Below are 25,843 nucleotides of genomic sequence, written 5' to 3'. Positions count from 1 at the left end.
TTAAGTTGTCTGGGATCTTGAGAACCAGACGTGCTCCATCCACGTCCAGAGCTCCTGACTTTTGGTCACCTATCCCTGGGGTTGACCTAAGGCCTGTGCTGCCTTAGTTGCCTGGGGAGGTGGAGCCATCTTACTCCGTCCCCTCCAGACAAGAATCTAACCAGAAAGAAATGTATTTGTGCTTCTCGGCCTGGTGGAAAAGATTCCCTCATCTTCCTCTCAGACTGCTCAGCCCTCTCCTTTGCTGGCCTGCTTTGTGTGGGAGTGGGAGGGGGATATGGTAGTGGGAGTGATCCAAGAGGAGCAGCAAGAGGGAGGAGGAGTGAGAACAATAAAACACTGGTGAGGTGCTAGTGAGGACAGGGCGGAGAAGGGAAAACAGAGGCAGAATAAGGAGGAGGATGAGCAGAGCTTGAATGCCAAGGTGCTCTAGTCTCTGGTCCCAGAATGGCAGCTGCCCTCTCTTGAACTTCCCTTGAGTTTATCCTGGACACACACAGTGGGCATCCACACACACACACACACACACACACGCACACACCCCAGCTGCTCTCACATCCTCCAATCTTCTTTATTCACAGAAGAGCAGCCTCTCAGCCCCCGCCCCCTCCCACCCCCAGATTCTGGGAGTTCTTTCCTTTTTCCCCCGAGCCTCCGCAGAATTAGGCACAGATTCTTCATCAGCACCCAAACCCTTGTCTACGGTTGTGGAGAGTCCAGAGCATAGAAATCATCCGGTAGAAGAGGAAATGCAGGCCACATGGGGTATTGGGTCACCCCGCAGAATGACCAGCTGTCCCAGGCCATTCTGGGTTGTTATTTTTGAAGATGTCAAACTCATTCAAAAGAAACTCCAAGATCCTTGTTGCAGGCCATTGCTGCATGTAGCAAATTATGCTGTGCTGCGTGCTGTGCTTAGGTGCTCAGTCATGTCCAAATATGCTATGAAATCTCAAACCGGGTGATGACTGCTTGTTTGAAACTCATGGATAAGGCTTTAAAAGGCAAAGCAGGTGGTGAGTGCTAATTACTGGGAATCAACAAGACTGGGGCAGATCCCAAAAAGGGCTAGGTAGGAGAAGCTGCTTAGGTCAATGACTAATTGACCTCCTATATTAGTCAGCTTGGGCTTCAAGAAAAAATGCTATGGATTGGGTGGCTTGACCCGAAATCTGTTTTCTCACAGTTCTGAGAAGTCCAAGATCATGGTTGGAACTTCTCAGCAATTCAGTTTCTGGTGCAAGCTCCCTTCCTGGCTTGCAGATAGTCCTGGCCTGGCTGGGTCCTCACAAGGTCTTTCCTTGTTGCTTGAGCTGGGGTAGGGCAGGGGCCCAAGCTCTCTGCTATCACTTCATTTAAGGATACATCCTATCAGATCAGGGCCCCAAAGCTATGATCTCATTTAAATTTCATTACATCCTTCAAAGTTCCTTCCCTAGATACAGCTTCACTGGGGATTAGTGTCCAAGATATGAATGTGTGGGGGGTGAGGGGAGGGAAACACATATACTCAGCTCCTAACACCCTCCCCAGCCTCCTCCCCCCATGAAGGCATTTGCAGCTCTCAGCTCTGATCCCTGGGAACTGCCCAGGCACTGGGTCCTCAGATTCCTCTCCCCACAGACATGTTCCTTCTCTCTCTCTGACTCACATGCCTCAGTACAGGGCCCAGCTGTTGACTGCTGACCCTCAGAAACAGTGGACTGACTTGCTTTCACCTGGATCACTTTCAGAATGGAGCAGCCACCACTGACTGATATGCTTGCAGAAATGTGTTCACTCTGGAGCCTGGCTGTGGTGGTAGACTAATGCTTCCCCAAAGATGTCCACAACTGGGCCCCTGGAGTTTGTGATTATGTTACTTGACATGGCAAAAGAGACTTTGTTGGTGTGATTAAATTAAGCATCTTGAGATGGGGGCTCCATGGAAACACAAAGGTTCATATAGACAAAAGAAGGAGACTTGGTGTCAGAATAATGTGTTGTGAGAAGAACGTGATCAGCTGTAACTAGCTTTGAAGATCAAAGGGGCCTAGGAGAGTAGAATGTAGGCATCTTCTAGAGGCTGGACAAGGCAAAGAAAGATTCTCCAGGAAGAATCACCACAACCCAACTGTCACTTTGATTTCTGCCCAGGGAGATGCATCTTGGATTTCTGATCTCCAGAGTCAGAAAATAATGAATGTGTGTTGTTTTAAGCCGCTAAGTGTGTAGGAACATATTAAGTAGCAATAGGAAACTCCTACAGTGGACAGCGGTGGGTAAAGAATACTTAAAGTCAGTGTGCAGGACGAGTCGTGTCAGCTGTTCAAAGAAAGGCCAGTTCTTCCTGCAAGTGACCTGGGTGCCGAGTTCAAGATTCTCCCTCCAGGCTAGTCCCCTTCCCCCTGAAGCCAAATGCACTTCAAGGATCAAGTTCCTCCACTCCTTGGTCTCTGGTCTGAAAGGCAAGCTGGTTGCCTTCTCCAGCCTTCCCACTCCCTGCCCTCAGGTCTAACCCACTCTTACCCAGTAAGAGAAAACAAACAAACCTCATTCTTTAAGCAAACACGTCATCTTTCTATCCCTTATTTGGGTCATCAGCTTCTTTTTCAGAATCTTCCACTTTTGTATTCTGTATGGTGAGAAAAGGAAAAACATGGCCCCTGGGAGACCATGAGGATGAAGTCAGAAGGTGCACAGAAAATGCACCAAGTAGAACTTTGAGATCTAACTCTTGGCAGCTACAAACTGCCACTTGCCATCTACCTTTACAAGGTTTAATGCTGCAGCTGTTGATTTTCAACACCCCCTGAAAGGAGTTCAGGGTGGAGAGCCGAAAGGAGCCCACTCTGTGCTGTGGGAAAAACTGGCAGAACAAGTCTTCAGATAGTGATGTATTTTCAGGAGCCGATTTTATGACCCAAATATCTCCTAGTACCTAGAAAAGCACAAAAATCCTTCACGGTGACATGCGATCCTCACGACTAGCAGTAACCTTCTGCAAAACATCTGCACTTGAATGCATGTCCTCTCCCTTCACCAAGATCACACATACACTGACCTTCGCCCCTGCCTTTGTGGAGCAAGTTCTCAGAGCTATCTGAGATGCTGCCTCCTGAGCTCCTCATTTTGCCCCCAATAATACTTGAACTCACAACTCTCACGCTGTGCATTTTTGAAAGTTAGCACCCTGACTCTATATGCCTACACACATAACACATACTCACGCTTTATTTTGTTCCTACAAATATATATTTACATCCATTGTTTTACAACTTATTATTTCTTAAAACAAAATTGGATCAGCATAACAGAGGGCCACAGAATTACTATTCTCAGCGTGTCACCCAGAACAAAGGTTAAGAATACAAAGAGGCTGGCTAAATTCCCCTCCATCTCAACTAAAGAAGAAAGGGTCTGTTTCCACTGATTTCTGGGCTCCCTAAGCTGTGGGGAATCATGACGTCCCTTCTCCTTCAGCAGCCGGCTTGCCCATTGGTCCTCTCAGCAGGGGTGGGAGGGGAGATGAGGGGCCTGGGACAGGGCGTGGGTTGGAGGAGAGGAACCGCCTTACAGGTCCTGAATGGGGTGGGCTTATGTAAATTTGCAGCGGAAGCGGTACAGTTCCCGGCCTGCCATTTTGCCGGTTGTGGGAAGTTTTTCCGAGATACTCTTGAATTTTATTAGAAGAGTTGTTAGGAGTGCCTGAGAGGCGCGAGAAACGATGGGGTGCGGAGGGTGGCGGAAGAGATGGCGGCAATAGCAAAGTGAGCGTGTGCGAAAGTGTACGGGTGTGAGGCTGTACGGGCGGCCGGCCAAGACTTTCCATACTTAGCTGGCAGAGAAGATAGCACGATCGCGAAGGTGGTTCTCCCAGAGCGAGAGTCACCCATTCTACGGCGGGTGTGTTGACCTCTGCGATTTCCCCGAATGGGGGGAAAGGCGACTGCGTAATTTGTGGTAGTGGGGGACTGCGTGCGCGCCTTCTCTTGGTAACTGCGGTCTTAACGATAGAAGTGATTTCTACTTGAGCGTGTTTTTTTCGGGGCTCAGGCGATAGTAAACCATCTCTCGGTAATACAGAAGACCCTCGGAAAAATTTTTCTAGAATAAAAAATGGCATTTCGCTCCAATGCCGTACTTTGGGAAAGCTCAAGAACGGAAGGGAGAGCCTTGTAGGCTACAGTCCGCGAGGTGGCAGTGTTCAGCTGAGCAGTGCAGGCACTCTTCCCTCCAGCTTAATTTAGTTCTTCTGTGTCTGATGGTCTCGATTCCAGCTTAATTTAGTTCTTGTGTGTCTGAGGGTCTCGAACCATCCCAGCTTCCGTCGTTCTCTTCTTTCCACCTTCAATGTTTCCCAGCATCAGTTCAGTTCAGTCACTCAGTCGTGTCCGACTCTTTGGGACCTCATGAATTGCAGCACGCCAGGCCTCCCTTCCCTCACCAGCTCCCGGAGTTTACCCAAACCCGTGTCCACCGAGTCGCTGATGCCATCCAACCATCTCATTCTCTCTCGTCCCCTTCTTCTCCTGCGCCCAATCCTTCCCAGCGTTAGGCTCTTTTCCAATGAGTCAACTCGTCGCACGAGGTGACCAAAGTATTGGATTTTCGGCTTCAACATCAGTCCTTCCAATGAACACCCAGGACTGATCTTTAGGATGGACTGGGCGGATCTTCTTGCAGTCCAAGGGACTCTCAAGAGTCTTCTCCAACACCACAGTTCACAAGCATCAATTCTGCGGCGCTCAGCTTTCTTCACCGTCCAACTCTCACATCCATACGTGACCACTGGAAAAACCATAGCCTTGACTAGACGGACCTTTGTTGGAAGAGTAATGTCTCTGCTTTTCAATATGCTATCTAGGTTGGTCATAACCTTCCTTCCAAGCATCAGGGTCCTTTCCAATGAGTCCAGGAGGTACCTCAAAGGTTGTATCTTGTCAGCCTATTTACGTGCAGAGTACATCATATAAAGTACAAGACTGGGTATGCGGATGACACCATCCTTATGGCAGAAAGCAGAAAAAGCGAGAGTGAAAACAGTTGGCTTAAACCTCAACATGCAAAAGACAAAAATCACGATATCTGGTCCCATCAGTTCAGTTCAGTTCATTCGCTCAGTGGTGTCCAACTCTTTGCGACCCCGTGAACGCCAAGCCGCCCTGTCCACCACCAACTCCCAGAGTCCACCCAAACCCATGTCCATAGATTCGGTGATGCCATCCAAGCATCTCATCCTCTGTCGTCCCCTGCTCCTCCTGCCCTCAATCTTTCCCTGCATCAGGGTCTTTTCAAATCAGTTGGTGACAGGTGGAGGAAACGAGGGAAACAGTGACAGACTTCTTTACTTAGGCTCCAAAGTCACCGCAGAGGGTGACTGCAGCCATGAAATTAAAAGACGCTAGCTCCTTGGAAGAAAAGCTACTGCAAACCTAGACAGTGTATTAGAAAGCAGAGACATTAATTTGCCAAGAAACGTCCCTCTAGTCGAAGCTATAGTTTTTCCAGTGGTCATGGATGGATGTGAGTTGAATCATAAAGAAGAAGAAATGAAGTTGCTCACTCCTGTGCGACTCTGCCATTCCACAGGCTGTAGCCTACCAGGCTCCTCTGAAGCAAGAGTACTGGAATGGGTTGCCATTTCCTTCTCCAGGGGATCTTCCCGACTTGGGGATCAAACCCAGGTCTCCTGCATTGCAGGCAGATGCTTTACCCTCTGAGCCACCAGGGAAGCCCAAAGAAGGCTGAGCGCAAAGAATTCATGCTTTTGAACTGGAGTGTTGGAGGAGACTCTTGGACTGCAAGATCAAACCAGTCAATCCTAAAGGAAATCAGTCCTGAATATTCATTAGAAGGACTGATGCTGAAGCTGAATCTCCAATAATTTGGCTACCTGGTGCGAAGGGCCAACTCACTAGAAAAGACCCTGGTGCTGGGAAAGGTTGAAGGCAAGAGGAGAAGAGGACAACAGAGGATGAGAGGGTTGGATGGCATTACCAATTCAGTGGACATAAGTTTGAGTAAGGTCTGGGAGGTGGTGAAGGGCGGGGAAGCCTGGCGTTCTGCAGTCCGTGGGGTCGAAATGAGTCGGACACGACAGAGCGGCTGAACAACAAAACAGACCCATACTTTGCACCGCTCAACGCTTACAGAATTTGGCACATTTGAACAGTCCTGTTACTGCTGTAAACCGTTCTTTGTGCCTAACTCATTTGGGCTCGCAGTTCCTCCACCGGCATGGTGCAACGGTTTGGGAAGGCGGATCCCTGGCTTCTGGTCTGGTTCCGACCAGAGCAAAGGTCATGTCTCCTCACAAAGCCGGTGGTGGCCCGCGAGTCTACCCTTGGACCTGGGGTACCAGGCATGGGACATCCCACGAAGCCTCAAAGGCTCTTCTGAGGACGTGCAGAGTTCTCAGGGCAGCGGGAAGAGGACACTTGCAAAGAGGGAAGGGACTTTCTTATTTCCTGGCGGGAATTTTACCTCAGGGCAGAAAACTCTAGAAATGCCGGCAGAGCAGATGCATTTGGGGGAGGCCTAAAAGCCCCTCCCCGTCGCTCACCCGGAATGGGTCTCCTCCCATTCCACCATGTCCAAAGCTGTAGAGACGGCCGCCGGCCGGCGAGTCAGGCGCCCCCTGGCGTCGTGGAGGAAGCGGCAGGCGGCGGAGTGACGAGAGCGCCGGGAGGGAGGAGGTCCTGGGACCGCGCGGCTGAGAGCCACACGGCTCAGCGGCGGGAGAGCGAGAAGGTCGTGTTTCCACGGTGTAGTGGTCAGCACTTTGGACTCTGACTCCAGCGATCCGAGTTCGAGTCTCGCTGGGACCTTTCTCTTTAGGCCGCACGCAGAGTCTTTTACTGGCGCAGCCGGAACTCAGTCTCCCCCTGAAAGCGAACTCGCGCTTCAGATGCGCGCTGAGTGGACCTACTCTTCCGCCCCAGCGCCCAACTCGTTCTGCTCTCGGGACCAGGACGCCTAGGTCCCGCGAAGGAGGCCCTGGGCCCCCGTGATCTGCCACCTCCCCCTCAGCAGTCGAGATCTGAGACCTGCTGCTCTGAGAGGCGCAGACCTGTGGACAATGGAGGGGGCGGGGCGGGGGACCAGCCCCTGGCGTCCCCGCAGGACCCTGCGGCTCTGCCGGTCAATGGTCCTCGGAGGCCCGGCCCCCGCCCTCTCCCAACTCGTTCTGCTCTCGGGACCAGAACGCCTAGGTCCCGCGAAGGAGGCCCTGGGCCCCCGTGATCTGCCACCTCCCCCTCAGCAGTCGAGATCTGAGACCTGCTGCTCTGAGAGGCGCAGACCTGTGGACAATGGAGGGGGCGGGGCGGGGGACCAGCCCCTGGCGTCCCCGCAGGACCCTGCGGCTCTGCCGCTCAATGGTCCTCGGAGGCCCGGCCCCGCCAACAGAGGGCGCGGCGACCGAACCACTGCCACCCCCTGTCGGGTCACCCTGGGTCTTAGGGTAAAAGGCAGAAGCTGCGCCCACTGAGTCCTGCCCCACGAGGGGGCTTCGGACCGCACGTCTTGGCCCTGTGAATAATGGTCCGGGGGCTGTGATGTCATTGACCAGCCAGGGTGACAGCTTTCTGGGCGGGGTTCCAGACCTGAATGGGAAGTACTATATTTTATTCAGGTACCCTATTATTCGCAGTTTTGATTGATCCTGTTCCAGAACTTCTCGCTCTTAAGTCTCCTTTGGACAGGAAAAACCGCTGTTAGGCTAAGACTTGAACCTTGACTCCAGGAAATCTTGGCCTTTCATCCCAAACTCAGCCAGGAAGAAGAGTCTGGGCAGTGTATTCCAGCGTCTGAGATCAGGGGTCGCTCACCCAGTTCCACCCAGGCCTTTGAGACATTTGCAGACCTTATAGGGCTAGAATAGTGAATACAGACTATTTAGTTAGATTTGAGTTGGAAACAGCATTCACTTTCTATCATTATAAAATTGATGTTTTAAATGTCACTTCTAGACATTGGAAACACGATGTAACTTTTGTGGAACAACCATATGGATGAGAACTATAAAACAATAATTTATACGTACCCTGGAACAGTTACAAAATTTCAAAAACAAACTCTTTCCTTAATTGTGTTATTATTGGCATTGTTGGTATTTATTCTTTTTTTTTTTTTTATAAATTTTTCTTATTCCAAATGATGTGGGGATAAGCAAAGGAGATGGTATGAAATCTTGTATTTCCTTTACTCCCAGTGCCCTTAAACACAAAAACACTGGTGTATGGAAAAGAGTCAGATGAAAGATAAACATTCAGTAAAGCCTGACGTTCTGAATTTGAGTATGTACATTCATACAAAGATGAGTATGTATTTCCTAGCTCTGTCCACTGCAAACGCCTAGAAATCAACCAAATCCAGTAAGCATCTTAAGGTTACAATTGGATTTGGGAATAACATTTTGCACAAACAGAAACCAGAGATTCTTAGAAAAATGACTGAGTCCAGGTGAGGAGCAGAAAATCTTCAGGATAAAAGAGAAGCACCTCTTCATACTGTTATCAAGAAAGGTCTCAAATACTATTAGAAACTTTTCAAAAGAATTGAGGAGCCAGCTTAAAGTCACGTTCACTGCCAAAAGAGAGATAATTGGAGTATTGGTAAGAGCTATATTGCAATGAATTGAACTACTTCACGGTGTTTGCAAGTTTGAATTCATATTAGCACACAGGGGTAAAAAAGAAATAAAGGAATCGGTGACCACAGAGGATTCTTGGGGAAATGCTCATTAAGCTGCAGTTTTCTTTACAGAAGCTACCACTAAGTAACTACATAGTATTTGGTCTTTAGGAGAAGTTTCTTTTCATGCAAGTATTCCAGTTAAATACTACATGATGATGCAATATCACCACTTAGTGCCACATAATCAGTTAATGGATTGAGAAGTCTTGAACTGAAAGGACTGGTAATACTATTTGAAGAAACACACAGAACTTGATGGGCCTCCTCCTCAGAGAGTGCACACCACTTCTGAAGAAGTCTTGCTAGGACTGCAAGTGTGAATCTCATCAGTCTCTGCATCTACAGGTCCAAACTAGGGACCACTAGACATATGGCTGTCAAATAGTTACAAAGGAGTAGGACGGAGGACCTGGATTTTAATTTATAATTCATGTGAGTGTAACCTTAAAAGTTGGAGACATGCACAATATTTTTCTATTAAACACAACTTGAAAACATTGGTAGAATTGTATTTCCTTTGTGTGTGCGCTCAGTCGCTCAGTCTTATCCAACTGTTTTGGGCCCATGGATCATATCTCGCCAGGCTCCTCTGTCCATGGGATGTCCCAGGCTAGAATACTGGAGTGGGTTGCCATTTTCTATTCCAGAGGATCTTCGTGACCCAGGGATTGAATCTGCGTTTCTTGTGTCTCCGGCATTGGTAGGCGAGTTCTTGGGAAGCCCCATATTTCCTTTAAAGTATATATAGCATTATCAGCTATGTAGGAGATTATTTTTCCATTATTGTGTTCTTATACTTTTTAGTTGTCAATGTGGTTGCTAGAAAATTTTAAACTACGTGTGTGACTTGCATCTTTGTTACATTACAGCACTGCTCTATATTCTACCACCAAAAAGGAAGAATGAAGGAGAGAAACATTTATTAAAGTACCTAGTATACAATTTAGACTGTGGGAATGCTACAGAAAAACCAAGTCCGTTTCTTCAACAAATGAATGAGTTAAAGCGGAAATGAGGACAGCAATAGACCAAGAGAGATGGAGAGTGAGTGAGAGAGAGAGCAAGGAAGGGAGGAAGGAAAGAAGAAATTGAAGGTAAGCATACATGTAAGAGACTTAAATGCTTTATCTTAGTGATTATACTTTGTGGACTTTATTTGCCTCCAAAAAAGAATACTAACGTAGAAACAATAATGGAGGAGGGGGGCTTCCCTGGTTAAGAATTTGCCTAGCAGTGCGGAGGACACGGGTTTGATCCCTGGTCCAGGAAGATCCCACATGCTGTGGGGCAACGAAGCCCACAAGCCGCAACAACTGAGCACATGGGCAGCAACTCCTGAAGCCCAAGAAACCGGCAAACCACAACAAGAGAGTGGCTCCCCCTCTCCACAGCTAGACAAACCCTGCGCCACGCTATGAAGACCCAGGGCGGCCATAAAGAAAGAAAGAAATTAAAAAAAAAAAAAAACCTATGTGATCAAATAAGCTGAAAAAATGCTGCATGGTAGACAATGGAACATTTGAATAGTCTTTCATGATATTAAAGATTTTGAATTAATTTATGATTATAATGCCGTGATGATATACTTTCAAAAAGAGTTCTCATTTAGGGGAAACACGCAGACATAATTATAGATGAAACATGATGTCTGAGATTTCCTTTTAAAAAGACAGGAAAAGGTAAGTGCATGGATTGTAGTACGACAGTATAAGCTGGTAATTGTAGACCATGCTTGACAAAGATGGGAGGGTTCTGTTGTGTCTATTTTGTGTACTATTCAAATTTGAGATTTGAAAAAGAATGATAGGAGAACACAGGTCCACCTAGAATAATAGCAGCTGAATCTCTCAACATACAATTCCAAGGGCTAGGGACTAACAGAGAGAGTCAAGGACACCATTCAAAACCCTGCGCCAAACAACCAGGGACCAGAGAACACTGTGGACAGGACTTGGTTTGTATTCAGCTGGGTCTGGGAGGCACACAGCAGCGGAGGGATCAACAAACACCCTGCACATAGGGCAGAGCACGGCACGGAGGAGGACTCCCGACAGAGCTCAGGTAAAATAACTCACAGAAAGAGCATGTGGATAAACTCAGGGGGATGTCTGAGACCTGGTTGGCTCTAGCTCTGGTGACTGGGGAATTGATAGGAAGGGGTTCAACAGTGCAGAGAACCAGAGGGTGACAATCTTGAGGAGGCACAATTACTGGGATCAGGTGTGAGACCAAGCTGAAGGGAGCATCCTTTGGACACTCGTGGTGATGAAAAAAGAATGGTGCAACTGGCAGAAATTAAAGGTCCTACTGGAAGAAACAGAATCCCCAAATCAAGAGACACACCATGCCTTTCCCCCAAGCCTTAACTCTGCTAGAGTAATTGCACAAGACAGACCTAGAACAAAGAAATCAGCTAAGCCACTCACAGCACTAATCCCTTCTGACCTGGAACAACTGTTTCTCATTCAGGTAACCTAGTCATGTGAAAATGAAAACTATAGAGCAGACATTTCTTCCAAGGTGACAGAAGAAAAAAGTGTAAAATGAGAGTCAAAAATTTCAGCAAATGAAAAGATTGCCTCAAAATCAATCAAAACACATTGGAAAATGTAAAATGGCATCCATATTTTGAATTGATCTGAACAAAGCATTCAAAGATACATACACATGGAAAAAACTTCAGTATTTTATGTAAGAAACACAGAACGTGAGATACAAGTGCGCAGGAAAGAAGAAATGAGAAATTGGAACTGGCAGAGATTTAAAAAATTGAAGGTAAAGAAAATCCTTTGAAAAAAAAAGGCTAAATGACAAGGTACATAGAGAACATATTTATCGAAACATATCAGGGACACTGCATGAAAAATGAAAGCATCAAACAGAATAGAAATGAACAAAAGATAGTGAGAAAGGATCAGAGAGAAAGTCATAGAGACCTAGGGGAAATAGACCTGGAACGGTCAGTTCTAAGACCTATCCTAGTAGAGCTGAGAGACTTTTTTTGAAAAAGAAAAATGGTCCTGAAGCTCCAGACCACCCTTTGCCCTCAGTGAAGAAAAATCAATTTACATTCTGCATCTCAGCAGAACTTATAAAGTAAACATTATTTTTTTAAAAAAGTCAATAGAACTCATTGTGGACAAGTTCTTTATATTTAGCCAAGCTGTCTGTGCTGTATTAAAGCAACAGAAAACAAGTATTAAACATATCAAACTTAAGGAATCCTCAGTCCATCATGAGAAATCTTTAAAGACAAACTCTGCTCATCAAGAATTGACAGGAAACTATGGGTTTTGTACATCTGGTCATCACTGAATATATGTGATTGTAGATTTAAGCCACTGTGTCGTGGGCCCTGCCCTGGGGGCAGCCTAGGTACACCCTCAAACTTCTGCAGGGAGGCTGCTAGTACTCCCAGAGTGGGACAGCCATCTTGTGCCACCAGGGGGTCGAAAGGACCCAGTGGGCCCCTCCTCCAGCTCCTACCTCTATCCTACCAATTAGCACATTAAAAAAAAAAAAGCTAGGAAAAATACAGTATATAAAGGGTAAGACAGAAGGAAAAAGCAGAACAATGTCCTTGATCTTCACGGTAGTAAAAAGTTGATGTTGATAGATAACATTTAAAATGTTTTAAATATTAGAAATGAGACAAAATACTAAAGGACTAACGTGTCAGAAATTTTAGTGCACTAACTAGCTACCAGGCCTTCCAAATCCCAAGCAAAACACACAGACACAAACAAATATGCATACACAAATAAAATAAAATAACAGAGAAAGAAACACAGAAGATACAATCTACTACAAATGGTAAACATAGATTAAAAGATGCGAGAGGTGTTTAAGATACAAAACTGAATAGGGAGAAACAGAGGGGCTTCCCTGGTAGCTCAGCTGGTAAAGAATCTGCCTGCGATTCAGGAGACCCCGGATCGATTCCTGGTTTTGTAGGATTCCCTGGAGAAAGGACAGGATACCCACTCCAGTAGTCTTGGGCTTTCCTGGTGGAATCTGCCTGAAATGGTGGACACCTGGGTTCGATCCCTGGGTTGGAAAGATCCCCTGAAGTAGAGCATGGCAACCCACTCCAGTATTCTTGCCTGGAGAATCCCCATAGACACAGGAACCTGGCGGGCTACAGTCCGTGGGGTTGCAAAGAGTCGCACACAACTGAGTAACTAAGCACAGCACGGCACATGAGAAACAAGAGTATTTATATGAATAAAATCAATCATGTTAATAGTGGACTGTGGATGGGAGAGGGGTGGGAAGGAGGTTCAAGAAGGAGGGGACATATTTATACTTATGTTTGATTCCCATTGTTGTATGGCAGAAACCAACGCAACATTCTAAAGCAGTTAGCCTCCAATTAAGAATACATTTAAGAAAATAATGGATTATAACACTGAATTTTAAAAAAGCATGAGCTTAAGTTGAAACTCAAAAATATTTTTAATAATATGTTAGGGGTAGGGATTGTCTTTTCCATAGCACAATGCTGGCTATACCACAGATATGAAATTGACACACATCAGGGACCAATAAAGGATGGTAAACTTTTTACAGAAGGAGCACCATAGAATACGATATTCATACACTCTCAAAAGCCCACTAATCAAATTACTCATTACAGACACAAAATCTGCCTTTTCAATGAACAGATCTTATCAGCCTCTGCATAACAGTGTTCAATGTTAAAATAATAATCGTGGAGACAGGTAAAGTGGACACTCTTAACCTCCAAACAGGCTGCGCTAGGAAGCACACAGCATGTGCTAGATGTGTTCTTGGCAAACAGGGTTTACCTGAATTTAATCATGAGGAAATGATCAGACAACTGCAAAAGGTAGACCTTTGAGTAGACAACTGACCAATCCTCTGCAAACAAGTCAATGTCACGACCATCAAGGACAACTACAAAAAGGTGAGGAGATGTTTGAGGTTCCAAAGGACTAAAGAAATACAGGAACACAATCTTTTCAGTCCTTTGGAACCTACAACATCTCGTCTCCTTTTTGTGGTTGTCTTTTTGGGGCAAACATCGACTTGTTTGAAAAAAGACAGGCCAGTTGTCTGGTTCAAAGTCTAAATTCTGCAGTTATCTGGTATCTACCTCAATATTAAACACAGGATAAACACTTGAAGCAAGAACAATGTATAGTAAATGCTGTCTGCTTTGAGCACAGTCCATCCGGTGGCAAAGAATGACCGGGTTGATATGTTGTCTTCTTCTAATTGTTCCCATGCTGGTGTGTGGAGGATGAATATTTAGAAGAGCAAGAGTTAAGGTCTTTCCAAACTGTGTGTCCATCAAAGCATCGATCACCTTACTGAGGATTACATGCGGAGGCTGATGACTGGGATTACTCCCATCAATTCTGTCCCTTGGAGTGTGGAGAGTGGTCGTTGGTTGGGACGTTCGTTCTCAGGAAAGGATCCCTCTGGCGTTGCTGAGGTTGAAATTGAGTTGCTGTGGTTGAGTTTTTTTTTCATCAAATGGAAAAGGTACATATTATAGTGTGGTTTCTCAAATTGACGATATCTTTTCTTAGTTCCTAACGTAATTGGTATCTGTGAAAGACAGACAGAGAGAAGAAATGTGAGTCTTTGTTAGATCCTGCTGAGCCTGGAGGGATGGCAACATGGTGACTGGGGCCAGGGGCAGACAGAGCTCCTGTTGACAGGACGAGCTGAAGGGAGAGCCACAGGCTGGCTGGAGAGGAAAGTGAGGTCCATGATTTCGAAGGAATACCTCCCTGAACTTTCACCTAGCCTGTGGTGCAGCATCTAAGGACCCTTGTCCTCACCCCACCTGTGCTTGGGGATATCTCAGCTCAGAGCTTCTTCAGAGCCTCATCTGGATCCCTACCACTCAATACTCAACGGTCATTTCACTCTTGAATCCCCTTCATCTGTATGCTTTCCCACACGTTCAGGGATGGATGTGCTGAGCATCCCTCAAACACAATTAGAAACAGACTGCTATGGGAGCAGAGGATCCTCAATTGAGAAAGACACCCTCTTCTTACCTCTGCAGCCCCGCCTTCTGAGGAGGAGAAGCAGGCTACCGGAGACTCCTGGAATGTGAGCACCAATAGGGACCTCAGAATGTATCCAAGTCCAGTTTCATAATTTACAGAGGAGGAGCTAGGTTTTCAAGGGTCTAAGGACTATCCAAAACCACATGACTTGTTACTGACAACCCAGGCCACAGGCCCTTCCTATATATTTGCGGGAAGGGAGAGGAGAAGGGGAAAAGCTCCCATCTGGAGGAGTCAACAGTTAATAGAGGCTGTTTGGTCATCCTCCTGGGCAGGAATAAGGCTTTCCAGGGAAATCCAGCTCCAAAGAGACTGAGGAATGAATGGAAAGGAATGACTGAGGAATGAATGAATGGAAAGGGGAAACTCAAAATAAAATTAGCGAAAAGAGAGCAGGGAGTGTCACTGTGTCTCAACCCATTTGCATCCCATGGACACCAAAATGCTATGGAGGTGATTTCATGCTGGATCTTCCTTAAGGCATTTCTAGGAATATCCTTGACATCTACACAAATAAAACTCTGAAGTGAAAGAGGGTTCAGTTTAGTTATCCTAAATTCTCATCAACTTTTCCTCAAACTTTTCTCAAAGAAAGAGTCTCTACTAGTATTTTATGCTGGTGTATAGAAAAACATCCAGGAAAACATCTACTTCTGCTTTATCGACTAGGCCAAAGCCTTTGACTGTGTGGATCACAACAAACTATGGAAAATTCGTAAAGAGATGAGAATACCAGACCACGTTACCTGCCTCCTGAGAAACCCGTATGCAGGTCAAGAAGCATCACTAGAACGGGACATGGAACATGGACTGATTCCAAACTGAGAAAGGAGTATGTCAAGGCTGTATATTGTCACCTTGATTATTTAACTTATACCCAGAGTGCACCATGCGAAATGCTGGGCTGGATGAAGCACAGCTGGAATCAAGACTGCCGCGAGAAATATCAATAACCTGGGATATGCAGATGACACCACCCTTTTAGCAGAGAGCGAAGAGGAACTACAGAGCCTCTTGATGAAAGTGAGTGAAGAGTGAAAAGGGTGGCTTAAAACTATGCATTCAAGAAAAAGAAGATCATGGCATCTGGTCCCATCACTTCATGGCAAAGACATGGGGAAACAATGGAAACAGAGACAGATGTAATTTTCTTGGGCTCCAAAATCACGGCAGATGGTGACTGCAGCCACAAAATTAAAAGACGCTTACTCCTTGGTAGAAAAGTTATGAGAAACTGAGACAGCATATTAAAAAGCAGAGACATGACTTTGCCAACAAAGGTCCATCTAGCCAAAGCTACGGTTTTTCCAGTAGTCATGTATGGATGCGAGAGTTGGACCATAAAGAAAGCTGAGTGCTGAAGAATTAATGCTTTTCAACTATGGTGTTGGAGAAGACTCTTGAGAGTCCCTTGGACTGTAAGCAGATCCAACCAGTCCATCCTAAAGGAGATCAGTCCTGAATATTCATTGGAAGGACTGATGCGGATGCCGAAGCTTCAATACTTTGGCCACCTGATGTGAAGAGTTGACTCCTTAGAAAAGACCCTGATGCTGGGAAAGACTGAAGGCAGGAGGAGAACGGGACAAGAGAGGAAGAGATGGTTGGATGGCATCATCGACTCCATGGACACGAATGTGAGCAAGTTCTGGGTGTTGGTGATGAACAGTGAAGCCTGGCATGCTGCAGTCCATGGGGTGGCAAAGATTTGGACAGAACTGAGCAACTTAACTGAACTGACAGAAGGGCATGTCAAAGGATCAATATAGCAGGATAAGGCCTAATATTCATTACGGGGCTTTTGCATAAAGGATAGATTCCATGAAAAATAACTTGTCGAATCTGCTGTTCTGAGCCAGTTAGTAGTCTGTGAAACAAGTTTAGTGAATAGCTAACTGCATGTGGCATTTTAACAGTAGAAAAGGAAACACTAAATTTTATTCTTGTGGCAAGGTGGGGGTTGATTTTATACTTTGGGGTCTATGTAATGTTTTTTTCTTTGTTTTATTGTATCTTTTACTATAAAAATTGTGAGAAACTTGAATCCAAACAGAGAGATTATATATCTAACTTAACTATCTACATCTCTTTTTTTCTCTTTTCTCTTCTCCAGGCTCTACAAAACAGTTCTGTTGAGAGAAAAATGCAAATTCCCTTACTTGTTACTATTCAGCTTTTTGAGGAAGCAGCCACTCATAGGCCACTGCCATATTGGTTCCTTATATCCTATCAGATCCACAGTCCTTCTAATCCTTGAGGCATATTAGCAGAGCTTTGATATCCAAAGCTCATCCCCAGAACTTTAAAATCAGAATTTCAATGGATTGGGTGTAGGCATCCATGTTACCTCAAAACTCAACCCGTTTTCATTTTACAACAGCATGATTTAGAACTACACACTAGACCACCTACACTATTTCACACCAGTCTTTTTATTTTCTCCTTCTAATCCAACATGGACTTCTCTCCACTGGCCCTAAAGATGTTTTGGTCTTTCTCTGTTACTCGCATATAAATAATTGGCTTTCTCAATTGCATTGTCTGAAGCAATGATTATCTTTATTCGCATGTATCTCCCTGGGTCTTCATAAACGTGGCCCAAAGTTAATTCAGTACAATGCTGTCCTACATTCCCTGGCCTCAGATTTCAACTCAGCTCATTTTTCTGGGCTTTTACTAATATGGAGAAGGAATCATGTGAGTAAACTGGAGAGGTCTGAATACCTGTCCATCTCATGCCCTATGTATTTTGAAAACCTGGCTTCTGTATCTCCTTTCCCCCAAAGTCCCTTTAGGGAGCCATTTACTGTCCTCCACCTAATGCCAGCTCCAGGGAGTTCCTGCAAGTCCCCTGCACATTAGCAAAGTTCTGCCTATCAGAGGCTGTGGGGAGTCATGACTCAGGTGAGTGCAGCACTCCTACCTATGACCCAGGGTCTTATCTTATTTTAGTAATGAAGGCCTTTTCCTTCAGTTCCAGTGTTTCTTATTCAGGTGCAAAAGCTGAGGGTTAAGGGCTGTCCTAGCTACTTTCCTCCAGAAGCCAACTCACATGCGAGTGATTCCTTAAGACACGATCCTGAAAGAAAGAGGCAGTGGACTTGGAGGCAGGGGCAGGGAAAGTAAGATGAAGAAACCAAGCATGTGTGTGATTTAAGGCCAATGTTTTCAGTGGCTTAAATGCTGCTATTCTGATGAGGAGGACCACGGATCTGGGCTTCCTTGTGGCTAATAGGAAAGGTCAGAGGGAATATGAGGATGGCAGCAGTGGGAAAACAGTAGAGGTCCGAGTGGAAAGAGGAGATTGAGATGGAAGGGCACTGCAGGGTGGCAGCCCCCATGGAAAAGAGAGGAAAGACCACACAGAGGTAGTGTCAGCTGTTGAGTGAACAAATGAGGAAGAGAACAATTAGTGGGAGATTTAGCCACAACAGATAATGAGCATAAGGTAGAAGTACATGGAATTACCATTGTTCCCTAAGCTTGAAGGCCAGGGAATCTGCATGCCAGTCTCCACTTGCCAAACAGCAGTTTTCTTTTGATAATCTTCTCCTTCAGGACACTTAAGCACTTCATCTTGCTACACACTGGATGCACGTGTGCGCCTGCTGCGGCGCCCTCACCTTCCAGCTTGGGAGGGTTCTTCATTCTGATGGAAGCATCCAGCTCTGAAGATAAAACCACAACCAACAGGATCCATTGTTAATCATGATTTACGAAGACTTACTCCTTCACCCAAGGAGGACATCAGGTACAGAAAGTGTCCAGGAACAAGAAAGGCCATCTGAAAGCCCATGGGTAGGTGAAGACAATGGGGATAGTTTTATATTTTCTTTTTTGCTGATCTTCCTTATACTACCCAGGATTGTTAAGTGTGCCACAGGGCAAACATGCTTCCGGATGCCAAAAATGAGCCAAGGAGAATAAAACGGATGACAACAGAAATTCCTAGGTAGAAAAGACAAAGGCAAGAAACTCCTACAGGATGCAGTTTGCACTGTTGGCTGGGAAGAGATGAAGCAAAGTCAAAATTGAAGGAAAACCTCATGAGAGAAAAGAAGTGGGGAAGTGTAAATTGGAAGGATTTTTAATGTGCATGAATATAGACTTCATATATATGTAAACACACTACATATGATATGTATATATAATTTAAATAAGACATAGACGATATGATAAAAATGGAAGAAGACTCACAAGTGAGTGTGTTTGTGATGGAATAAATGAGTGAAGGATTGGAGCTATTGAATGGGTCATTCTATTGGCTTCCTGATAAGTTGAACTTGGAAAACAAAATAGAAAAATAAGAAGAAGGAGCAAGAAGCTCTGTTTGGTGACAGGAACTAGGAGATATGAGCAGTGGGTGGGAGCCACAGTGTGGAGGGGTGTGAAAGTAAAGGGCATTAAAACTACCCTTTGCTGCAAAATCTGCTGTGAAGCCTGGGTTTATGCTCAGGACTCCGTGGGAGGTGAGCAGGAAACAGAGTGACCGAGCCAGTGAGGTTCAGTCTTGGCTGAGAATGTGGGAGGCCAAGCACAAGAAAAGGAGACACGAGAGGGAAGAGAAGACAAGAAACACCGCAAGACCTAGTGGCTCTTGTCAGGCTCTGCATCCCGGCCCTCCCTGGGCACTTTCCTTGAGACTCTCCATGCTGCCACAAGGCGTCTCCTTCTTATCTCACCTCTACCTGAGGACATGGGTCTCTCCTTATTCCTCAGATGAGGCCACAGCCTGAGGGATGAGCACCAGGTCGAGTCAGGGTCCAGGGGACGATGTGGAGAGCAATGGAGGGTAAGGATGAATACGTCCCAGATGAAATGGATGTGAGGGTCTGAAAGCTCTTTTAAGGAAATTTGAACAGATGTGGACCCAGAGGAGAGGAAAACTAGGAGACGGACATGGAGATGAGTGGAGAGAAGGACTTAAATGGAGTATCGTAAAAGGGACAGGTGGGTGCACTTCAGAAATGAGGGTAGCCCTTTATTCTAAAATGAAGGTACAATGAGGAAAATCAATTGGATATGAAAAGCAAACATGGGACTGAGTTGCAGGGCCAGTGTTTACACTCCTACTGAATGTTGCTAATACACTGTTACTGAGAGCACCCAACAGGAGTAAATCGCCTTGATGACACATGTTGAACGAAGAGGAAAACATTGCCAAGCTACCTTTCTGAGAAAGCAAGGGAAGATGGGGTCTAGAGAAAGGGTAGACCATAAAGCCTATGCTACCATAGAGGAAACAACCATTGTGCAATGATTTTGTAAGTGTTAAAGCACCAGAAAGACACAACGCTTAGATATTCTATATTCATAGTGGTTATCAAACAAATTTTAGTGAATCAGACACTCTGGACATTATGCTGTTTACAATTCCCAACAATCATGCAAAGGAGAGAATTTTTCAAGTGTTCAGATGAGGGACGAGAGAGGTAAATACCTAGGAAGATAAACAACGTGGCTCAGTTAAACAAGCAGGAATATGCAGAACCAGGGCCTGAGGCTGAGCTGCTCCTGAGGCCCAGGTTCTTGCTCACCTCATTCTGGTAGAGGGTCACAGGTTTCAACTGGGCCGACAGCGGGCATGGGAGAGGCCCTCTGCCTCCTTCACCCACAGCTGTGTGATGACCAGTACATGGACCAGAGCTTTCGAATCCCCTTTTCTTTCTTACCCAGAAAGAGTGGTCCTTGGTTTCCAGAATCAGGGTTGGTGGGAAAGCCCTGGGTGGTGGAAGAAAGACCAAGCATGGCTTTGCTGTCACCACAGTCAAAGTGCTGGTCCAGCTGCCGCTGCAGACAATTGGTCACGTGGGTGCTTTCCTGAAGCTGTGCTTGTGGAGTTTGCACCTCTGACCCTGGGAAACTCACAGGCCCCTGGTGACAGTCCACCCAGGGGTCACCTGAAAAGAAAGGAGGGTTCAGGACCAGTGGAAGCTTTTCCTTGCTAAGTCCTCTCTGGACACCCATTTCTACCGTCCTTGCCCATGAGTGAAACCACCCAGAAACCCAGACAACAAAGGCAGACATCGATGTGAAGAAGATGCCATATTTCTGGCTGTGACTGGGGGTGGTGAGAAGGCAGGTGCCAGGCTGCAATTTCTTGAAATGAGAAATCAGACACTTGAGTCTAGAGGGTTTGGGTGACACAGGAGGTCAAGCCTCGTATTCTGTTCTTAGCCTCCGTCTTGTAACCTAGAGAAAAGGATCTAGACAAGCCTCTAGGCATGGGGGGAGAAAGAGTTGTTGATATCTGCCCACAGGAATAAAAGAACAGGGAGAGACATATGGCCTGAAGGCTTCAGGTACTACTAGAATTTGAGCTGAAAGAGAGAGTACACGCCAGACCCTTTTGAACTTCCTTGCTTGAAATTTTTGCCTCTGCTTTCACTCAACCATACATGTATATATAGAAGAAAATCTATTCCACATGGAGCAGACTGGGGGGTGCATGGTATTAGCAGCTAGGACTAGTGGAGAAGAGGTCTGAGACCCTCTTGGAAACACGCCTGTGTCTCTTTAGAGAGAGACACAATGTATACTCCTTCAATACACGTTCCTCCACTGGTGCCTGGACAGTGCTCCTAATGAAATCTGTTTCTATTTCTACTGTGAAATGAGGACATAGTCTCAGAACGCGGGCTAACCAAAGATATCAAGTACCCTCCTCAGGTCCAGGTCAGGCTCATGTGAGGTCACAGCCGCCAGGGCCTGCTCTACATTGCTGTGGGGCTCTCCTCTCACCTCCTGCTGATGCATCTGCACCCTCAACAAGGTTTGTTTAACTGTCTCTCATGGATCTCTTATCTCTTAAGTCTTCCAGACAGCATCTGTGTCTGACTCTCCTCAAAGATTCATCCAACCTCCTTCTAACTGTTTTCTCTGATTCAGTCCTCTCCACGCTCTCAAAGGTCACCTGTCTTATCACCCCCCAATCCTGTTTTATCACATGTTCCTCAGTTGATGGAAATTCATCCTCCCTTCTCTGCTCCACAGATCTAACCTCCTCACTCGCCTTTCCAGTGCTCCTGTCTTCTAGTCCCTCTTTCTTCTGCAACATCACTGCCCACAACTCCCTCTGCAAATCCTCCCAGGACTCAGGCTGGCCCCTTTCTGACCCCAGCCCTGCACCAGGAGCCTCTGCGAGCTTCCGGGGCTTTTTCCAAAAGCACTTCTCTCAGTCTGGTGTGCCCTTCATATTTCCATCAGGCAAAGTTCATTAATCATTCATCCTCCTATTTTAGGACACTTGATCAGATTTTAGGATAATTCATATTGGGTAAAGGGTAAATCCTCGTATAAAATTTGGTGTTTGAAAGAACTGTCAAAACTACATATCCCCTCATTCTCCAATGTTATTTTGAATCAATGTCTAGGATTGTTTTTAATTATCGTTGTGTAACTTCATCATCTAATTTTCTTTGTCTTTTCTTGAGAATGGGTTTTATTAGACCTATGCTTTGAGTATTCTTTCCATTGACAGAATATAAAATAACCGAACATTTTATCCAACATCAACAATTCTGCCCAATATTGTTAGTGTGGGGAAAGTCCTCCAATAGAAGATCAAGTTGTAATTTAAAAATCAGGTGTTTGTGTTGTTTCTGCAGGGTTTCTCCTTGTACAGAGAGGATGGGGTAGACCTGACTACTTGTACCCACATGGCTGCATAATAGCTATCCACACTGGACTCAGGTTATCATGAAACTCAAGACACAGGATGGATCCCTGTATAGTTTAGATATTCCATTCATCCATCTCAATCCATCTGTGGGGATTTGGCCTTTCCCGGCCCACTGTGTACAATGGACTCGCAGGACTGGGCCGTATCACTGACATCTCACTTCTGAGACACATGTCTGAGCCTCACTCATCCCCTTCACAGGAACCCACACCCGGCTGTCAGTGTTTCTGAGATAGAGCTCCACAGTTTTTTAATGGCTTCAGCACAGCCAAATTCAAGGTGTCCCTGGACCCATCGTGACAGCAGGTGACCTGGGGGCAGGAGGTGGGGACAGGTGTGGACTCTCACCCTGGCTGATTCTCCAGAGAGCCCCGTGGAGCTGTGGCTCCACCTGGAGGGGCTGGAGGAGCCGCTGGCTCTGCTCTCAGGACAGAGTGCACAGAGGGATAGGGAGCTGGCAGGTCTGAGTGAGGGACCACAGGGGTTCTCTGCAGCCCTCTGGCAACTTGATGTTGAAGATTAACATAGCTGCAAATCATTTGGTCGGGGCAAAGAGGAAAAGGTGAGCAACATCCTCTCTTAGTCACGGATGGTCCAACTACTGAGAGGAGAGGACACAGCCTGAGCCAGGGAGTCAGGCCCAGGAGAGGTCAGTGTCCCACCCGCCAGTGGCCAGGAGTCTGGGGCAAGTGAAGGGACCTTGCTGATCCTCAGCGCCCTCGGCTCCGCTATGAGACACCACAGGCACCTGAGAGGGTGCCTGGGAGGGCTGAATGGGGTGTAGTGCGCTTGGAGCTCACTTAGTAAGGAGCATGGCAGGCAACAGGGGCACAATAACTGTGTGTTCCCTTTCGGGTTTGCGAACTACTGTGATCCTGAGAAAGCCTTTGCTTCTCTGCTCCTCAGGGAAGAATGAGAAATAAGAAATCAAGATGATCTTATGAATCAAAGTCCTAACAATAAAAATACTTCTCCTAAAGAAAAAGTCAAAAAATAGCTCAAGAAGGATTTCATACTAGGTTTTCATTTCCATACCCTACGAACTGCTACCCAAGGGGACCTGGCTCATAAATTAGCTCAATACCCCTATCAGATACACAGGTTATGGATAGTTTCCATGCGGTTATGCCACTGAGATTGCATAAAACATTGAAACTATAACCCGCACGTGGAAGACTCCTTTTGGCTGCACAAAGGATGAAACACAAGGGTGTCTCTTGAGGATGGAACAACAGAGACAGATACTTGGCTTCATGGAAATGACAGGGCATAGGCAGATTTGATGTTCAGGAGCTAGTATCTAAATGCTTCAGAGGGAGCTTGGCAGCCCAGGGGTAAGAATCTAGAGCTGGGGAACAATAGAACATGCTACAAATATGGAGCAGATTGCAATCATGAATGAAAAGCCAGAGAACTTGCCAGAAACTTCAAGAAATAAAATTCGCAACAAAATGTCATGACTACAAGGATTCTTATCTTGATCAAAAGAGCTCTGTTACACAAATTCCTGCAGGTGAGACAGTGGTAGCTGAGATTCTGCCCTGATCCCTCCACTTGCCCTCTCTGGTCTGACGTGATACCAGAAGCCTGTGCTGATGAGATAAGTTCAGGTGACAGACGGCAGCCTGGGGCAAGAAGAATGCAAAGGCTCGAGATGCCTTTTAAAAATTGAAACTGAGAACACAGTTCTAATCAACCTGAGCCTAGGAACCTGTCTGGGAGTACTCACCGTTTACACCTAGATCCAAGAAATCTTCTCTTGTCTCTGTTGGGAAGGAGGCACTTCTATAAGGATGACAGGAACCTGTCAGATGATGGCCACTAGAAGCAGCCAGGTAACATTCATCCAGTGAGTCCGGCTGGACTTCATTCTCTTCTACCACGAGCTGATCCATACTGAGATTTGAGGGGTTGGGAGAGCAGATGGTTAAACAAGAGGGATTAGTCAACCTAGAGCCACAGCTGGTTTTGGTGGGAGGGTTAAGGGAGAGGTTGCAGAAAACAAATGGGGAGTCCCCTTAAAGGAGGTATAACAATCCCCCCCACCCACAACTCCCATCTGGGGTCTGAAGGCGCTTGCAAAGGGAAAGGGAGAGAGAGTGAAGGAGAGTGAGCATGAGATGCTCTGAGCACAGAGAAGAAATGAGCTCAGGAGGAAAATGAGCCACCCCAGGACACACAGTCATGTCACACACGTCCTCAGAACATAAAGGTGACTTCAAATACACCATAAGTTTTGTTGAAATTTACATGCTGCATCCAAATGAATACCAGCTCTGGCATCATAATGGACTCCTGGAAATCTTGTCTCCAAGACCAATATTTTTAATACTGCAATGTGACATGAATTTTTGTTTCCTAGATACTACCTTGTCATGAAATACCTGCCAAGGTCATAACACTAAAGACAGAGGCAGATAAGTATCGCATGCTGGTTTTCATAAGAAGGAGAGAACAGAGGAGTCCAAGAAATCCTGTGGCTGATCAGTAGCCCTGCTTCAACTGATTGCAAGTTACTATCATTGAGAGGGATTCATGAAGGGTGAAAACAGACAACCTTGTTCCAGGGACAATTTGTGGTTGTCTGAATGGAAGAAATAGGCATGTTCAGCGCTTTCTGATTCCCCTGCATGTGAGATGACCAAATGTCACCACTGATGTCAGACCCATGTTTCTCCATAGTTACCTAGAACAGATGATGTCTTGATCTTCCTTGTCCTCCAGATCAGCAAGATTTTCTGTGGATAAATTCAGACAAGTTGAGAAACACTTAGCAGATCTCATTGTGTAAATTAATAATCCACTGTCCAATACTGCCATGGGGACGACAATATCAGCACTGCGATGACAGGCTATTTAAGGAGGATATGCCAGATGCCTCAAGTTGGATCTCTCAGACTCTCCTTGGCTTGCTTTTCAGAGCCATCAGGCCAGATCTCCCTTCCCTGGTAGATTCTCACCACAGTATCCTCTTCCAAGTCTGAGTAAAAAGTTCAAGATTCATCTTCCCCACAGAGTCTGGGGAATAGCCCACAGCAATCGAGCAGAATATTGTCATACTCAGGCCTTTCTCATCATAAGCTGACTACTTTAGCAGAATGATGAGTGGAATGAACAAAACCTAGAATCACATGAATCCTAGTTGTTACACGGAACCTTCAGTCATTCATGGGGTGGGAAAATGCCAGGGCTCTGCCGTGCTTTGCAGAAACATACAAGCAAGGTGATGGGAGGGCTCTTTGCATCCTGGGGTCCAGATGCTTGGTTTGCTAAGACAAGCAATTTAGAGGAGACAGACACCGGGGATGACAGCAGTGACACCAGGGAAGCAACAAATCATTAAGGCTGTTAGCGCCTCTGGAAAGGCACAGAAATTCCAGGGACACTTGGGTATGGAGATGGGAGCATTGTGGGCAAGAAGAGACATTGCATTGGAGTC

At 46.0% G+C, this 25,843-nt stretch overlaps 2 protein-coding genes, 2 long non-coding RNA genes and 1 other non-coding gene across 8 annotated transcripts in view; 2 read left to right on the top strand and 3 right to left on the bottom strand.

Annotated features, from left to right (window-relative positions):
- Positions 1-7,016, bottom strand: part of LOC145504788 (uncharacterized) — a 21,477-nt gene extending 14,461 nt beyond the window's left edge. The window contains exons 1-2 of the long non-coding RNA XR_014052485.1: positions 6,466-7,016; positions 2,532-2,645 (exon numbers count right to left, since the gene is read on the bottom strand). This is a non-coding gene — a long non-coding RNA (uncharacterized LOC145504788). The remainder of the gene's footprint in view (positions 1-2,531; positions 2,646-6,465) is intronic.
- LOC145504748 (NBPF family member NBPF19-like) overlaps positions 1-25,843 on the bottom strand; it is a 363,203-nt gene that overhangs the window by 235,131 nt on the left and 102,229 nt on the right. The window lies entirely within an intron of this gene.
- Positions 3,810-3,974, top strand: LOC145508175 (U1 spliceosomal RNA). The gene has a single exon (XR_014055428.1). It is a non-coding gene; the product is annotated as a U1 spliceosomal RNA (small nuclear RNA).
- LOC145504777 (uncharacterized) lies at positions 6,611-17,258 on the top strand. Its single transcript, XR_014052476.1, has 3 exons — positions 6,611-9,111; positions 9,549-9,773; positions 16,837-17,258. It is a non-coding gene; the product is annotated as an uncharacterized LOC145504777 (long non-coding RNA).
- On the bottom strand, positions 7,566-25,843 carry LOC145504752 (NBPF family member NBPF4-like). 4 transcript variants are annotated; one of them, XR_014052468.1, is made up of 7 exons: positions 25,621-25,843; positions 25,091-25,142; positions 24,134-24,300; positions 20,396-20,623; positions 18,192-18,391; positions 14,009-14,253; positions 7,566-7,855 (listed from the first exon to the last, which is right to left on the bottom strand). XR_014052468.1 is itself a non-coding variant. In XM_081486060.1 (6 exons), exons 3-5 carry the CDS (start codon positions 24,297-24,299, stop codon positions 18,201-18,203), a joined length of 585 nt encoding a protein of 194 aa, XP_081342186.1. In that variant the 5' UTR covers position 24,300; positions 25,091-25,142; positions 25,621-25,843; the 3' UTR covers positions 13,116-14,253; positions 18,192-18,200. The 4 variants fall into 4 exon arrangements, 3 of the variants coding, with proteins under 3 accessions (XP_081342186.1, XP_081342185.1, XP_081342187.1); XM_081486060.1 differs by lacking the exon at positions 7,566-7,855 and having other exon boundaries at positions 13,116-14,253; XM_081486061.1 differs by lacking the exon at positions 7,566-7,855 and having other exon boundaries at positions 13,822-14,287; positions 18,153-18,391.

This window comes from Giraffa tippelskirchi, chromosome 5 (genome assembly GCF_054371585.1).
Source record: "Giraffa tippelskirchi isolate mGirTip1 chromosome 5, T2T-mGirTip1v1.2.pri, whole genome shotgun sequence".
NCBI classification, from domain to species: domain Eukaryota; kingdom Metazoa; phylum Chordata; class Mammalia; order Artiodactyla; family Giraffidae; genus Giraffa; species Giraffa tippelskirchi.
Note: the sequence above shows the minus strand (reverse complement) of the source record. Positions and strands in the feature narration are given on the sequence as shown.